Consider the following 15,915-nt stretch of genomic DNA (forward strand, 5'->3'; position numbering starts at 1 on the left):
AGTTTGTTTTTCTACTCACGAGATTTTGGTAGGCTAGGCTGCATCTGAGTTTGGACCTTGGCACAGAAGTGAAAGAGCCCTTAAAGCCTCATCTCCTTTCCTGCAAAGTAGCTAGCTTGTCTTGGACAGTGAGTGCCCCATGTCCATTTTCAGTTATTTATAAATATTTTGGACCCAGTACTTTAACTCTTACATAGGTGAAGAGCTATGAAAAATTAACAGCCTTTGTGAATTGTGAAGGAGTTTTTAGCTTAATTTATACCTAATAGTGTCTAAAAATTTTGAGGCAACTTTTTAAAAACTTCTGAAAATTGAGTAGACTTCAGCACAAGAATAAGATGGAGCGACATTTTTCTCCTCTGTAGCCATCCTACCCTTTGGAGACCAGAGTATGGGAGTTACATGATTGAAGGGACACCGGGACAGCCCTACGGAGGAACAATGTCTGAGTTCAACACAGTTGAAGACAACATGAGAAAACGCCGGAAGGAGGCAACTTCTTTATTAGAAGAAAATCAGGCTCTTTGCACAATAACTTCATTTCCCAGGTTAGTTCCTACATTAACGTGCCCCAGCAGACATTTTATAACTTTAGATTATAAAGAGAGCAAATCATGATCAAACATTTGACCCTATAATTCTCATTCTTTACAGACAGGTCATTCTTTACATACTGCCTTTGATAGAATCTGTAACATTAGAGCTGCAGGCAGTAACTGCATGCCAGCGTCAGTGGGTGGATCGGGGCCCGGAGTTCTGGGGTGAGAGCGTTCATCTGGACTTGGTCGGAAAGACTGTGAGAACCACCATGACTGATTAGCAATGTGGAGTGTCCACCCAAGGGTGGGGTGGAATGAGCAGAACGTCTGCCACGCGACTCTGACCCTGTAAGGAGTAGCCAAGTCTCCTGATGATTATTAAGTGCTCTTCTCACGCGACTGTAACAGTAGCACCTTCCCATGTGTTTGTCTACCAGCAAGTGATGATATTAGTGGCCGAGGTCACTGTTAGAGGGATGACATCAGTGCTCCCAATGCAAATATTGATGCATATTAACTGCGAACAAGGGGGGTCCTTAAGTCATGTTTAGACATTGTACTGCAAAGAAAATTTGAGATTTGTCATCAAATCTAGATAGGGCTAAAAGTTCATAAAAGTAAATAAATGCAATAAGTGAGATTATGGTCTTAGAATGAGGTACATAAATGTGCTATAATTATACATAGGACCTGTACGTAAGAATGCAGTTCTACCAAATCATCAATCTGACTTATCTTTGCTAGACGTCTTTAGATTGTGACAAAGTGTGCTTACCTCCTCGAAGTTCAGAAAAGCTTTGGGGATTGGCATCTACGTCCTGGAGCAGTTCGAAGTATTTTCATACTTTTTTTTTTTCTGGTAAATGTCTGCAATGAACATAGGCATTTCGAGTCATACTGTTGGTCTGAGAAGAACACTTAAGTGGGAATTTTCTTTTTTTAAATTTTCATTGTCACATCAATGAAAGCAACTCATCAACCATTTAGAAAACATCTTATATTCTGTGAAGCCTTCATTTCATTTGTGTAGGCCACGCCCCCTCCCTGCCAGAAGGAAGAAAACCCAGCTGGGTGAGGGGGGACGGGTTTGCTTGGAAGAGAATTGGCATGTTCCTTTGCCCTAATGTTTGAAGGAGGAGGTAAAGAAATCATGACTGCCATTCACTCAGATGCTTGAGTGCCTGCTCCACACCAGAGCCACACAGTGATGAGATTCAAACACGAGTGAAAATAGGCACAGTCTTTCCCTCTATGGAGCTAGAGGAAGAGACAAAGAGTCAAGAGGTACCCACAAGTCCCGTGACTGTAAACTTGGGCAGCAGTGTGAGGAAGAGATGTGGCACGGAGAGAGTGTGACATGGTTGTCTGATGGACTGTGCACGGAGGAGGGAAGCTTCTCTGAGTGAGGATGATTGGAGTGATGTCCAAAGCTCTAGTAGGAGTTTAATAGGCGTGGAAGCGGGAAGGAGTGTTCTAGGGAGAGGGAGCAGCTGGGTACAAGTCCTAGGATGAGCCTGGAGAGCATGGAGCCTTCTGAGAACTAGAAGAAAGCTGACTGGTGTGACTAGGAGGCTGAGAATGAAGTGGAAGTGTGGGGTAAGGTGACGCTGGGCAGGTAGCTGGTGGGCCAGATCCTGTTAACTCAGAATTCTGGTTGCTATTCTAAAAGCAGTAAAAGGCCTTGCAAAGTTTGGGTTGGGTGGATAGTATCACGTTTTTGTTTTGCAGCCCTTCACTTGCGCTGTAGTGTCAGTGTGGCTGCAGGATGGATGCCAGGGCTTACTGGGAGTTGAGTAAGGGGGCTCACTCAGGGGAGATGGCAGTCTGGATGAGAGTGGGTGGTGGGGATGGATCAAGAGGTAGCAAAATCAGCAAACCTGGGGGTGGAGACCAGATGTCAAGGCTGTTGGTTTGGTAATTATTATGAAACTTTAGAATAATAAAGGCCACAAAGTAGATTACAGATGTTATTTGACAACTTTTAGTGAACTGAAAAATTCAGTATCTTAAATTTTCTTTATTTTTCCCCCTTAACATTAAGAGGGTTGTACCTTTTACTTAGCAAACTAAAAAAAAAAATTCTTAACACAAACCAGAAATATTTTATCTTATACTTTAAAATTCAGGAATGTATTTTATTGTGGCACAAAGGGAAATTTCTGATAAACCTAATGGCTTTTATTTTAAGTGAGAATGCCCCCCGCATATGGGACAGCTGCCCTTTTAAATTTTTTTATAGATTTAGCTTTCTTATTATGATGGATAGTTGAGACAGAAATGTTTTATTCTAAAAATCTTGGAAAAAAAAAGAAAAAAAAGAGAAAAAAGCCTAGCCATATGTTTTATGATGGGAGAGTATTTTTGGAATTGAAACAAAAAAAGAATGATTATTGTTTAGTCATAGAAGCCTCACCTTACATCCATAGTAAATGATAAGGAAAGTTTTATTTTAGGATCAAGAGAGAAAACAGTACTTGGTTTCTTAAGTATAAACTGTGATTTTTCTCTCCGTAAAGAGGCAAAAACTGTAGTGTGGAATTGTAGTCCAAAACAATGGTTATAGGACTATTTAAATTTAATCAAACTCACATAAAATGAAGAGCTCAGTTCCTAATTCCCACTAGCCTCATTTCAAGTGCTCAATAGCTAGAGGTGGCTGGCTACTACCATACTGGTAATGGACAGTGCATGTATTAAACATTTCCATCATTGCGGAAAGTTCTGTTGGATGATACTGGAGTCTGAAGAGCTGAGTCTGACTTGCCAAGTACATTCTGGTTAGCTAAGAATTCCCAGGTTTAGTTTGTCACTCTCCTAGACTTTTCTGAAGGTTGCAGGCTCGTAGCAAGTAATGCGGAACCCTGGGAACTCTTTTCTAGATAAGATCAGTAAATTCAATTGTTCACAAGACCAGTGTGGGCAACCAACAGGTACTTCATTTTATAAAAGGTAGGGAAGGGTTGAAGAGAGGGCATGGGCTAGTCTTGGCTCTCAACTAAAAGTTTCCTACCACTGATCTAAAACCCTGATAAGAGCCCCCTTGTTTTGCTTTCGCTAATTTTGTTAGCCTTTGTCCACCCTCACAACACACTTAACAATGACCTTAAAATTCTCAACTCGAAACACTTGGTGGTGTCACTGCAAGTGATGTGGAATTTGAACTTTACATTTAAGGATAAATACAGAGCCTCATTTTTCTGTGTTAGAATTAAAAATCGCCTTTAGGTCAAATAGATAATAGAGTTGGGTTTCAGACTTGAGAAAGAGATCTCAGGGGTGAGTGGGGACACCTGTAGAGACACAACTTGAGGTATTCGTGAGGTGACCTGCAGAGGCCAAAAAACAGGAGGCCACTTCGAGATTCCAACAAAGCTTATCAGTAGGTTGGGGACGGTAGCAGTATACAGGGGTCAAAAAATAAGTCGAGAATTTAGAGCTAGTAAAAGAGGAAGCCTGAGAAGCTGCATAGAGGAAAACCTGTAATCCCTGCCAATTGATGTGACCAGGGGAAGGAACTGTGCTGTAGGTCATAGCTATTGAATGGGGAGACGGGTGGGACGTAAGTCAATGCTCTGTAAATAGTGGGTGAAGCTCTCTGATGAGGTCAGTAAAGGGCTGGAATCACAAAAGATGTTGGTGAACAATACAGAGTGCAAGGGATGGTCGTAAAGGGGCACAGTATTTACAGAACATTTGTGGAATAATAGACATGCGGTATTTCTTAACAGGTGCAGTAATGGTGAGGCATAATTAACTCGTGAAAACAAATCCTACCTATTTAGTTCTTCAATTTGTTGTAGATTAGGCTGTCCTGGGTTCACGCTGCCTGAGTTCAAACCCAACCCAGTTGAAGAAGGTGCTTCCAAGTCCCTCTTCTTTCCCGATGAAGCAATAAACAAGCATCCCCGCTTTGGGTGAGTATGGCTAAACACAGGCGCCCCTCAGATCCCTGCCTTCTGAGAGGATGGTTTTCCTGCCCGGAAATCCTTACTGAGCATTTACTGAATCTTGACTCCTTTTGTAATTAACCAGGAAAGGCAACATGCACAGACACACACACACACCTGTTGACACGCTCACTACCCCCAAGAATGCTTCATTGTTGCTTCTGGTATCCAGGCTTGACTTATCTCAAAGTCATTAACTTAGCCACTGTCCTCTCCTTTAGTGAGCAGATTCTTTTCAGTTGTATTTCTATAAACTCTTATTTTGGGAAACTTTCCTTTCCTTTAATTATTCCTACCTTTTTCTCCTATACATTACCACCAGTATGTGTGATCTACTCATCCCATTCTATATGCTTTGATAATAAGGTAAAATATTTACATCTGCATATAATAGGCACTCTCTACCTTCTAGTTCTATTAGTTTATAGTTTAATTCTTGGGTTTTAAGTTGCTTCAGGGTCCACCCCAGTCTGATCTTGACTTTGTACTTTGAGTCTCACATGTCATCCTGAATCCAGTGTCCTGATCTAGAGTTGGGGATGTTGGGACTTCTCAGTATTCATTTTTTTTTTTTTTTTAAAGCAGCTCTGCACACCTGCTATATGCAAAGTCTTTGGGAGGAGACAAAGATTTATAGGCATAGTTCCCAACTTCAAATGTTATAGTGTGCTAAGTGGAAAATAGAGAAACTCACCTGCAAGAAAAGATAGATTATGAGGATATCAAAAAATGGTAGTACCAGAGATCCTTCTTGGAGAAAGGAGGGTGCTTCTGACTGAGGGGAACAAACAGGCTTCATGAAAGCAGTGGCTTTTATATTTTATTTAACTCTATATATTTAAATTATTTCAATTTATAATCTCAATATTTTTAAAGTATTAATAAGAAACTTTTTGTACTAAGCTTTCAAAATCTGATGTGTTTCACAGCATCTTGTAATCAGGACTAGCCACATTTCAATGCTTAGTAGCCACAGTTTGGTAGCTTCTGCATTAGACATTGCAAGTCTACAGGATACGTATTAATGCTACAGATTGGGGGAGGGAGTGATGAGGTATTTGGGCTCCAGAGACACCTGGGGAAAGCAAGTATTAAAGTTTGGTTAAAGTCTTTGGACTTAATATGGGAAGTGTTAGAAATGTAGGGTGAGACTAAATCATGGCAGACCCCAAACTCTTGAGCTCGATCTGGTGAGTTACAGGATGCTGGGGAAGCAGTGATTAAGCATTCTTAAGAGCCCAAGGAAGTGGTATTAATGCAAAGCCTTCTTTCAGAGTATCCCTCAGAGCATTTTGATCCATATAAATTTTCTATAGGGTGGCCTCAGAATTAGTTTGAGGTAGGATTTCATTCATTTACTTATATGTGATCAAATTCTTCTTTTACATGATGGGTCTTAGGTGACTCATTTATGATATTTGGTTGTCTGTTTCAGCACCCTAACAAGAAATATCCGACATAGGAGAGGAGAAAAGGTTGTCATCAATGTACCAAGTAAGTCCACAGAGAGGTGGCGAGTGGGAGAGATCCCTGTTATATTGTTTAATTCTTGGCTCTCACTCATTTCTTTCTCTTTCTTTTCTTTTCTTTTTTTTAAAATCAGTTTTTAAGGACAAGAATACACCATCTCCATTTATAGAAACATTTCCTGAGGATGATGAGGCAGCGAAGGCTTCTAAGCCTGATCATATTTACATGGATGCCATGGGATTTGGAATGGGCAATTGCTGTCTTCAGGTATTGTTTCAAATGTATAGAGAGGCAGAGTGTCCTCATCCATTTCTGTTTACTAACTTTATATAGCAAGTTTCCTTTATATAGCATGTTTCCCCATTCGATCTGGTTGCAATGGTAGCCGGTAGGCCTTTCTGAAAACCAGTGAAGTTATTTTAGTAACTTCATTAGAAGCTCTCTCTTCACAGAGAATTTACAGAATCTACAGTTTATTGCAAAGATAACTTAAAATGTGAAATATTTTGAAGTCACTGTCTCTAATCTTTTTGTATGCCTAATTTTGCTGCCATCTAGTGACAATCTAGCTTTGAGCTTGTAAACATTGCTCAAATCTCTTAACTGTTTCTGAAAATGAACTCTGATGCATTCCAGTGATTTTGTGATCCAAGGGAAGGACTTAAGATTCTTATATTCATGCAAGGCCATATAATGGTATAAAAAAATAAATATTTATCAGCCCGTGTTTGCCTTGCCCCTGACTAAGTTACACAGAAGGTAGAATAGCCTTTCTCTGTTTACTGTTAAAACTTTCCCTGGATCTAATGCGATCACTGGTGCTTCTGGCAGTGATCGTGCCCAAGCTCACTTAAGACCTGGATGGGAGAACACAAAACTCAGCAGGTAGCACGTGGGCCTGCATTTGGGTTTTGTCTGTTTCTGGTATTTGGGTAACTCCCTTCACATTTTTTTGGCCTTGGTTTTTTCATCGGTCTAAAAAAGGGTTTATATTAAAGCCCCTATATTTGGGTAACTCCCTTTACTTTTTTTGGCCTTGGTTTTCTCATCATTCTAAAAAAAGGTTTATATTAAAGCCCCTTCTAGGTCTGACTCCAAGCTAATATTTATTTCATTGTTTTTATTAACAGAAGTATTTGTTTTAACCTTTAATTTGTTTCAAATCATTTCAGAACAGGAGTAGGAGTTGCACAAAATATACATTTTCAAGTTGAAAAATTCAAATAAAAGAGAGGCCTCTTGTTAGGAGACTTTATCTGGTTCTAATTACTTTGGCTGATCGGTGTCCTTAGAGGCCGGGAGCAGTGCACAGCCCGGCCCCCATGCGAGGCGCCCTGGGCCTCCAGCCGGAGCATGCTTGGTACAGAGGCCAAGAAACCCAGCATCCCCATCATCTCAAACAGCTGCAGTGTAGACATGTACCTTCTTGCACATATATCTCTGATGTGTTTATTTTTACAACTATATATAACCAAAACAGAATGCCAGAGTCATGTGTTTTAAAAAAACCATAGCCAAAGGTAAAATTTTTTTCCTGCTTTTCCTGCTGTATATGTTTGGTATAAAATATGCAGCTTCCAAACAAACACAGGCCAGAAAGTTTTCTTACAAATGGTCATGCCTCATTAAAAAAAGAGACTTTTTGACTTTTAACTGCATATCTGCTTTCCTATCTTAATTATAAATATTTCCAAAGAGAACTATTAAGCTCTAGAACTTATAGTGCCTGGCTTTAAAATTATATCAGTTCTATTGGAATACCGATTGCCTTTCTTGGTTTAATATTAAACCCCAGGGTGTTTTGCCAGGAACAGCACAATTGGCTTTATTCCAAAGGGCTGTTCTTTCCCTTGAAACAATGTATTTATACAAATAAATGTGTCCTAATGGTAGGTAGTTAACATTTTTGTTGCCTGTAGATATAATTTTACATCCAATTTAAGATTCGTCATGGATTTAGGATTCAATTTTTTTTTCTCAATGGCACGTCCAGCACCCCAGTTTCAGTACTCACAAAAATCACAGGTCATGTGAAGTGTGTGGTAAATGAGACAAATTCCACAAATCCCCACAGAAATCCCTGCTTTGTCTCTTAAGTAGAACACTAGAAAGTGTTTTACAGTAAAACAGAAAAAATAGCTTTAATTTTTTAAGATTAATGGAAACCTTACTGTATAAAACAAAAAGCATTTTAACCACATTTAAATTCTTCTCTTGGGGAGCTTTTCAAGAATCATTTAATAAGTTCATGTCAGTAAGTTCGTGCATGTTGTAAGAGGTCTCCCCACCCCCAAGAAAATCATGTGGCTTAAAACTGCATTCTAGATAAATTTTAGAGTAGATGTTTAGGTTTCTAACATCTGTTTTTCATACTTCTCTTTTTTTCCCCACCCTCATCAGTTTCTAGTGACATTGCTTCTCTTCTCTATGTACTTTAAAAGGATACCAGGAGCCAAAACTGTTTACATATTTATACCTTTTTAAGGTATTAGAATTTTTTTCTTCCTCCTCCTCCCCCCAACCATAGCCATTATCTGCAGCAATGTTCCATTTAGTTTGACAGTGGCTGTATCAGCTCTAGAGTAAGGAAGCCAGTTACTAAATATATTTAGGATAAGTCTCTTCACTGCTGTAACAACTGTTGGATCCCAGGTACTGTTTTTAAGCATACTTTTCTAGGGTTGGCTTTTCCAGGGTTGTCTAGTATGTACTAGGCCATCTAAGAGAAGCCAGGCAAAAAACTGAGAAAAGAAATCTCATCGTAAGACCTTTTTAAAGACAAAAATAACAGACACACAACTACAATACCTAAGAGTGAAGAAAAGGAACCTAAATAAACTAAGAGCTTCATGTTCAAAAGAATTCAGCAGTCAGAGCACTCGGAGAACATTTAGGTATTTTTAATCTCAATCCATGTATAAATCTGGCCTATAAGGTCACAGTTTTTCAAGTATCTCCCCATCTTATAAAAATAAAACTTACCTTTGCTCCTGTGTTCTCTTTAGTACCCTTTTTCCTTCAAGATACTCTCATTTAATGAATATTTATTAAGTACTTAGTGTAGGTGGCAGATACTGTTCTACACACTTGGGATAAAGAACAAGGCAGTAGATCTCCTACCTTCCTGAAGCTTTTAGTAATGGGGTCACAGCACATAAGTATGTAAATACTTTGCTTACTGTCTCCCATATCCTCACTTCTCATTTAATCTTTACCCATGCACAAACTGACTTCTGAGTTTCTACCTTTTTGCAGAAACTACCCTTCCTGATTATCAGTGACCTAACTGCCAATTCATCTCAATCTTTATTTTAACCTTTGATACTCTTATTCCTTGATATCGGGGACTCAGCTCTTCTCCATGTTGAATTAATTTGTAGTGGCTGGTTATTTTAATGAAAATACAGCACTGACTTATAGGAATTATAGGAAGAATGGAAATTATAGGAAGAATGGGTAAGACTGGAGGAAAGCAGAGCAGTTAAAACACTGCAACCATCAAAGGAAAAGTTGAGGAGGACATGGGAAGAGGATATAATCACTTTTGTAAATGATTTTCTATAGTTAGTCACCACACTGACATGAAATGCTGTCGTAATTCAGCATGTGGACTGTGACTCTTCCAGTAGAAGTTCTCTGCTTGTAAAAAATGCAAAGTTGAGATCTGGCTAAAACTATTGAAACTAAAATGTTGGGATTATGACAATAAACATATTCAGTCAGCTGCTATTTCAAGCATTAAGCACCTAAATCATTTCCTATACCAACACTAAATTTAGACTGTCATTATTAAATAACAGTAACAGGAAATTTGAACTGTTCCCAAATTGCAGTTAATACAAAAGCTAACAACCATGATTTGTATTCCTTGCCTCTTCCACTCAACCCCCATGCCAAAGGAGGCAGCACTTTTTTTTGTTTGTTTTGGGTAATTGTTTATGGAGGATTTGTACTAATTATGTAATATTTTTCTCTAGCTAACTTCTAAATATCCTATTTACCACTCTTCTGTAGATTTTCTTGATGATCTACCCATCTTCAGTACATCATCTGAGCCTGTTCCCCCAATATTTCTCCAGTTTATTCTTCTGGGCACCAACCCTGGAGACCCAGCCCCTTACAGGGCTTCTTTGTCTGTTCCTTGGCCTCGGAAGCCCACCATGTCATGGGGCCTCTTCTTTCTGTCTGTCCTACGAACACTCAAGCCAAATTCTAAGTGACACACTCACTTTCTATAATCCTGGTTAGCAGAGCCTGCTGCCTTAATTCTGATGTGCCTCTTCCCATCAGCCCTCCTCAGCTTTTCCTTTGATGGTTGCAGTGTTTTTAACCGCTCTGCTTTCCTCCAGTCTTACCTATTCCAAGCTATTTCTCATACTGCCACCAGTGAATTCTGAAATCCATCATTAGCATCTCCAAATCCCTTTTTACCAAAAGTTATATAACCCCTCAGCTAACTGAAGTAAATGGGAAGCTGTCGAATGAAATAAGCTAGAAGAAATGCCTTACTGAACTTCATTACTTATCTTAGTGTCTTATTTTTTCTTGACTTTTAAAATCTTATTTAGCTTAGCAACATGTTATTTATATTAGTCGTGAGCATGGTTAAATACCGTTTTCTAGCAAAATTCATCCGAGACAGCTTTTAAATAAAACTCCTGTATTAAGTGTTGTCATCGATGGAATAACTATTACATACCATGCCCCCTTCCTTCTCCAATCTTTCTTAGATTTTACTCCTTGGGGAGGATGTGGGTGATTTTTTTGTTGTTGTTAATAACTTGCAATTCTTAAATAGGTAACATTCCAAGCTTGCAGCATATCTGAGGCTAGATACCTTTATGATCAGTTGGCTACTATCTGCCCAATTGTGGTAAGTAGAAATTACATCTTATTTTAAGTACTTTTTTGTGTAAAATAAAGACTACATGTGCAAAATTTGCTTACTATGTGCTGTTTAAGTCCAGTTAAGATTTCATTCAGAAATGAACTAACACAAATATGCAGATTAAGAGCCAACAGACTGAGTCTGAGCTGTAGAAGTTTACTGTTACTAATAAGACGTTTATGTATTAAAGTGTCAAGTTCAAGTGTAGCCAGCTTCCTTCTCCCATTCTTCATGTCCTTACGTTACAGTGAGGATGATTTAAATGGATCAGATCCAGGGATCTGAGTCTCCTTCTGGTGTATTTCACCATAAGAAAGCAGGCACAGGTAGTCGGGCTCTGTATGAGTTGCATAACTGATTCTTCTTGACCAGAGGTAAACTGCCTGGAGTTATTTTTCAACACGTGACATTTTGAACCTGTTTGTTTTCAGATGGCTTTGAGTGCTGCGTCTCCTTTTTACCGAGGCTATGTGTCAGACATTGATTGTCGCTGGGGAGTGATTTCTGCATCTGTAGATGATAGAACTCGGGAGGAAAGAGGACTGGAGGTGGGAACGATTTTCCTTCGCAGCCTTTTTATGTCAAGCTGATAAAATGCAGTTGTTGTAAATACTTGAGATTTTGAAGTTTCCCTTACATTTTTATCTTGAGTTAATCTCATGTGGGAAGAAATTTATGGGTTATAAATCTGTCTTTGGCTTCGTAGTGTTTGTTTTAAGGTTTTCGTTTTTGCATTTTTTTTACAAGCAGAGAACTTTATGTGCGAAATGCTGTTTTGTTTGGGTGGGAAGATAATTTTCATCATTTGTTAAAATCTGTATTTGTTTTATCTTCTAAAATTAGTGCAATTTTTAAAAAAAATATTTCGGAAGTCATTACAGGCTTTTTTACTGCAAACTTAGTCTTTCTCTTCCTAGCTTAATAAGAATGAATGTGATCTGCTTTTTAAGAAAATGTAAAAGTATATTTAAATTATATCAGAAAAAGGCTACTTAAATTGCCTCCAGGCTTTTTAAATAAAATTTTCCCTAATAAAACATTTTAGGGTTAACTTCTTATGTTTAGGTTGGACATTTTAATGTAATTATATTATTTTAAAAAAAAAAAGAACATTTTAACATAATTATTTTGGGTATTAATTTATTTCCAGATCATTTTATTTGGCATTCATTCACTTTTTTTCAATTGTAGCCACTGAAGAACAATAACTACAGAATTAGTAAATCCCGATATGATTCAATAGATAGTTATTTATCTGAGTGTGGTGAGAAATATAATGACATCGAGTTGACAATAGATAAAGCAATCTACGAACAACTGTTGCAGGAAGGTGAGCATCCATGCCTTTTTTCTACATTTGATTGTACACCTTTAGTTCTTCAAAACTCTTAAACTTTTTTGCTGACTCCTGGTCTGATTTCTGTTTTTAGAGTGAAGTCTCTCACTTTTCTTATGAGGCTGCTTGTTCCTAAAGTTTTAAGTTCCAAATACTTGTGAGATCTTCTTAACTTTTAGCAAAAGGAACTTACTTTGGAGATCCATATATAGGTCCCCACCAATGCCCCAGCAGGCACTGTGTAAATAGCAAATAAAACTGACACTTCCCCAGGCCCCATAGGATAAAATCCTGGGCAACGTGAGAATACTGAACAAACCAGCCATTGCCTAGTCTTCTAGATACCCTCTCTTCAAACTTCCTGATCTGTCCTGTCATCTTACTGGACTTAGAGAACAGTACAATCTTGAGCTTTGAAGTGAGTCCAGTGTGACCTCTCTTTGCAGGCATTGATCATCTCCTGGCCCAGCATGTTGCTCACCTCTTTATTAGAGACCCACTGACTCTGTTCAAAGAGAAAATACACCTGGACGATGCCAATGAGTCTGACCATTTTGAGGTATCTCCTGTTTTAGATGCATTTTTACTTTACTAACCAAGGTTGAGGCAGTTTTCTATGCCTGTGAAGAATTAGTGACAGTAGGAATCTTATGCCTTTCATTACCCAGTACAGTAAAGAACTAAGAAAAATTTTAAATTGGTTTAAAGTACTTTTATTTTATGGTTCTTCTTGGTTATATCTCCAAATCTAAATTTCTTGGTCAGTATTTTCTCGTTTGCATAATGATGAAAAATTCAGGCATACTGCATAAAAATAACTTGATCAGTTATTTTAGCGCTGCTGACATATCACTCAACTTTTGTTAAACACTTGCTGTTTGTTTTCCTAGCAGGTCACGCTCCAAGAAAGTCTAAATTATACCTTTTTGTATTTGTAAATTGAAGAGTACTAGGTATGGACAGTGAACAGTCTTCCCTTATTAAATATCAGATCATCTTAATACTTTCCTGGACACATGGCAAGTTGGTTTTATTCTTTTTTATTATAGAATATTCAGTCCACAAACTGGCAGACAATGAGATTTAAGCCTCCTCCTCCAAACTCAGATATCGGATGGAGAGTAGAATTCCGACCCATGGAGGTAAGACGTGCGTCGGCGGGAACCACCTCAAATGCACCTGTCCTCCCACAGCCCGTCACCTTTCTGGTGCTCTCATCGGAGGTGCTCACACTGATTGGAAGGCAGTGCAGAATCAAATGTGTGCATGTTAAAAGCAAGTCGGAAAGCTAAGGGAGACTGATAGCTGAGAACAGATTGAGGGCGGAGGGCTTCTAGACCCAAATGGGGCATTTAGAGATGGCTGGGGAATGACGTGATCCAAGGAGGGGCGTGTTGGGGAAAAGCACGTGTATGTGGTTAGTCCACAACTTCTCTGGGCTCCTGCTTGTCTAGGTTCAGTTAACGGACTTTGAGAACTCTGCATATGTGGTATTTGTCGTGCTGCTCACTAGAGTGATCCTTTCATACAAACTGGATTTTCTCATTCCGCTGTCAAAGGTAAGAATGAGTTTAAGTATGGTGATGGGTCTAGATATCTAGATTACTATCTGTTTTTCATTTATATATACTTATTTCAAATCTGACCTCATTTAGAATCAAATCGTTCACCCTTTAGAATAAAATGTTTCTCTGCCTTATTCTTTTTAAGTCTAACCTTATGCTAAAGATTTTGGTGCTACATTGGTGGAGGTTCCTAAAAATGGGAAGGGGAGTGCTAATAGTAGTTCCTTAGCCCATTTGAAAGAGATCTAGGGTTGCATTTGAATAACCACTTTATTTCTAGAGGCTTTCGAATCAAGATGATGGTTGGAGTGAGTCCCACCAATTGATTTCATCCTCCAGTTCCCATTTTGGTTACAGTATTAAAATTAGGATGGGAAGAGTGTAACTGCGAAAATGCAAGGAAAGGTCACCTCAGTGGAACCTAACTGAAGATGTTTCTGGAGAACGTAGATGGCACCAAACTATCAGATACACAAATCAGAGTTAATCAGCCCCAACCCAATAAATACCAAAAAAGGAGCTTTCTGGAAGCAGTTTCCTGGCAGAGCCTTGGAACATTTCCAGGTTGTGAGGCAGCAAATAAAAGCCTTTGGTTCCTGGCCCTGTGGGTCCTTTAGCACAATGAATGGTTTGGAAAGGCTGCTACACACAGCAAGGGGTCCAATGACATTTTAGGGCCAGAGAAGAGAAGTAGAGCAGCCCTGTCACAGCAAGCATGGAAGGAAGAAGAAAACTGCCTAGCCTAGCATCCGCTCCCGTGATACTATGCTCCCTACTCCCTCCACCAAGGGGTACTCCAGCCTGCACCTGTGTCACCCCCACACACTGCAGTAAGTGTGGCTGTTGCCTTGTCTCTGCCTGCTCTTCACATCAAGGCCAAAGATAACCCATAGAATTCTTTGGGCCCCCTTTGCCCATGTGAGTGTACCTGCTGGGGAGAGCAGCCCTTCTAAGGGAGAGTTCGTGTAAGCTACCAATCTCAGCCTTTGTTTAAAAATATAAATAGATGTTTAAAGGTCGGTAGAAAACTAAGAACTTTTAATAGCCTTAAAAAGAAGGGCCCATCTGGGCCTGCAGAATATATAATCCTCAGTGCAACAGTTAATTTAAGAAACTGGAAAGAATTGTTAAAGAACTTCTAAGAGTGCCCTCGAAGAAATTCTAGGGAAAGGATCACATCAATAAAATAAACAAGCACTATGGACCAAAGAGCATTTGGAGAATAGGAGTTCTTAGAAACAAAGAAGATAACAATTTTAAAACCCAGTATATACACCAGGAGAGCAGATGTTGAAGAGCAAAGTCAGTGATTTAGGAAACCAAATTGAGATTTATCCCAGTAGGATGGCAAAGAAATGGAAACTGAAACATGGAAAATTGCTATGGAAAGTTCAGCATTTGTGTAATAACTTAGAAGAAAAGAATGATCTGTGTAAAAGAGATATGAGACACAATAATCCAAGAAATAGAATTTTCTTCAGTGAAAGAGCCCATTAAGGATGAGACATGTATTTAAAGAGGAGCCCAAATCTACATATTTATGAATCTCAAAAGATCAACTGTCTAGACAAGAAAGTTAGCTGCCAAGAGGGGAAAAAATGAATTAATATCATCTCTCATTTATAACATTATATACTAAAAGAGATTGAGACAAGTCTTAAGAATCCTGAGGGGTAAAGAATTACAGCCATAGAATTCTCTTCCCAGCCAAACCATTCTTTAAATTCCAGGTAATTCTAACAAAATATAATAGATTATTAGAGCTAAAAGTATGCCAAAATCTTATTTAGTGAAGGGATAATGGAAAGAGACAGATGGCTGATACTCTTTAATGCTTGACATTTAGAGAGGTGATTTCAAAATTACATATTTAATAGTAAGAAAAACTACTAATAGTATAGAAATTGGATTTATTACTTCTAACGTGCTAGCTAACAGGAGTGGGAAAAGACAAAGAGACTTTGCCACAAAAGAGGTGTGGTCCAGGAAGTAGTTAACAGTATAGCCCAGAGAACATAAAATTGTTAAGCAAAAACAAATTTGAATAGACTAAACTCTCCTATTAAAAAGTTAAAACAGATATAGCAACATAATGGCGTATGTTGTTTGCATAAGATGTACCTAACATAAGGTGGAAATGTGGAAAATAAAGATCTATGTGTTGACTTTT

The 15,915-nt window shown here is 38.6% G+C and overlaps 1 protein-coding gene across 1 annotated transcript in view; it reads left to right on the forward strand.

Moving 5' to 3' along the window:
• GCLC (glutamate-cysteine ligase catalytic subunit) overlaps positions 1–15,915 on the forward strand; it is a 44,152-nt gene that overhangs the window by 23,100 nt on the left and 5,137 nt on the right. Inside the window, exons 3-12 of the mRNA XM_006926433.3 lie at positions 366–548; positions 4,340–4,453; positions 5,922–5,980; positions 6,090–6,223; positions 10,755–10,829; positions 11,276–11,392; positions 12,036–12,174; positions 12,627–12,739; positions 13,230–13,322; positions 13,635–13,739. Of these exons, the coding sequence (XP_006926495.1) occupies positions 366–548; positions 4,340–4,453; positions 5,922–5,980; positions 6,090–6,223; positions 10,755–10,829; positions 11,276–11,392; positions 12,036–12,174; positions 12,627–12,739; positions 13,230–13,322; positions 13,635–13,739 (1,132 nt within the window). The remainder of the gene's footprint in view (positions 1–365; positions 549–4,339; positions 4,454–5,921; positions 5,981–6,089; positions 6,224–10,754; positions 10,830–11,275; positions 11,393–12,035; positions 12,175–12,626; positions 12,740–13,229; positions 13,323–13,634; positions 13,740–15,915) is intronic.

Source organism: Pteropus alecto, unplaced genomic scaffold (assembly GCF_000325575.1).
Source record: "Pteropus alecto unplaced genomic scaffold, ASM32557v1 scaffold7, whole genome shotgun sequence".
In the NCBI taxonomy this organism is placed as follows: Eukaryota; Metazoa; Chordata; class Mammalia; order Chiroptera; family Pteropodidae; genus Pteropus; species Pteropus alecto.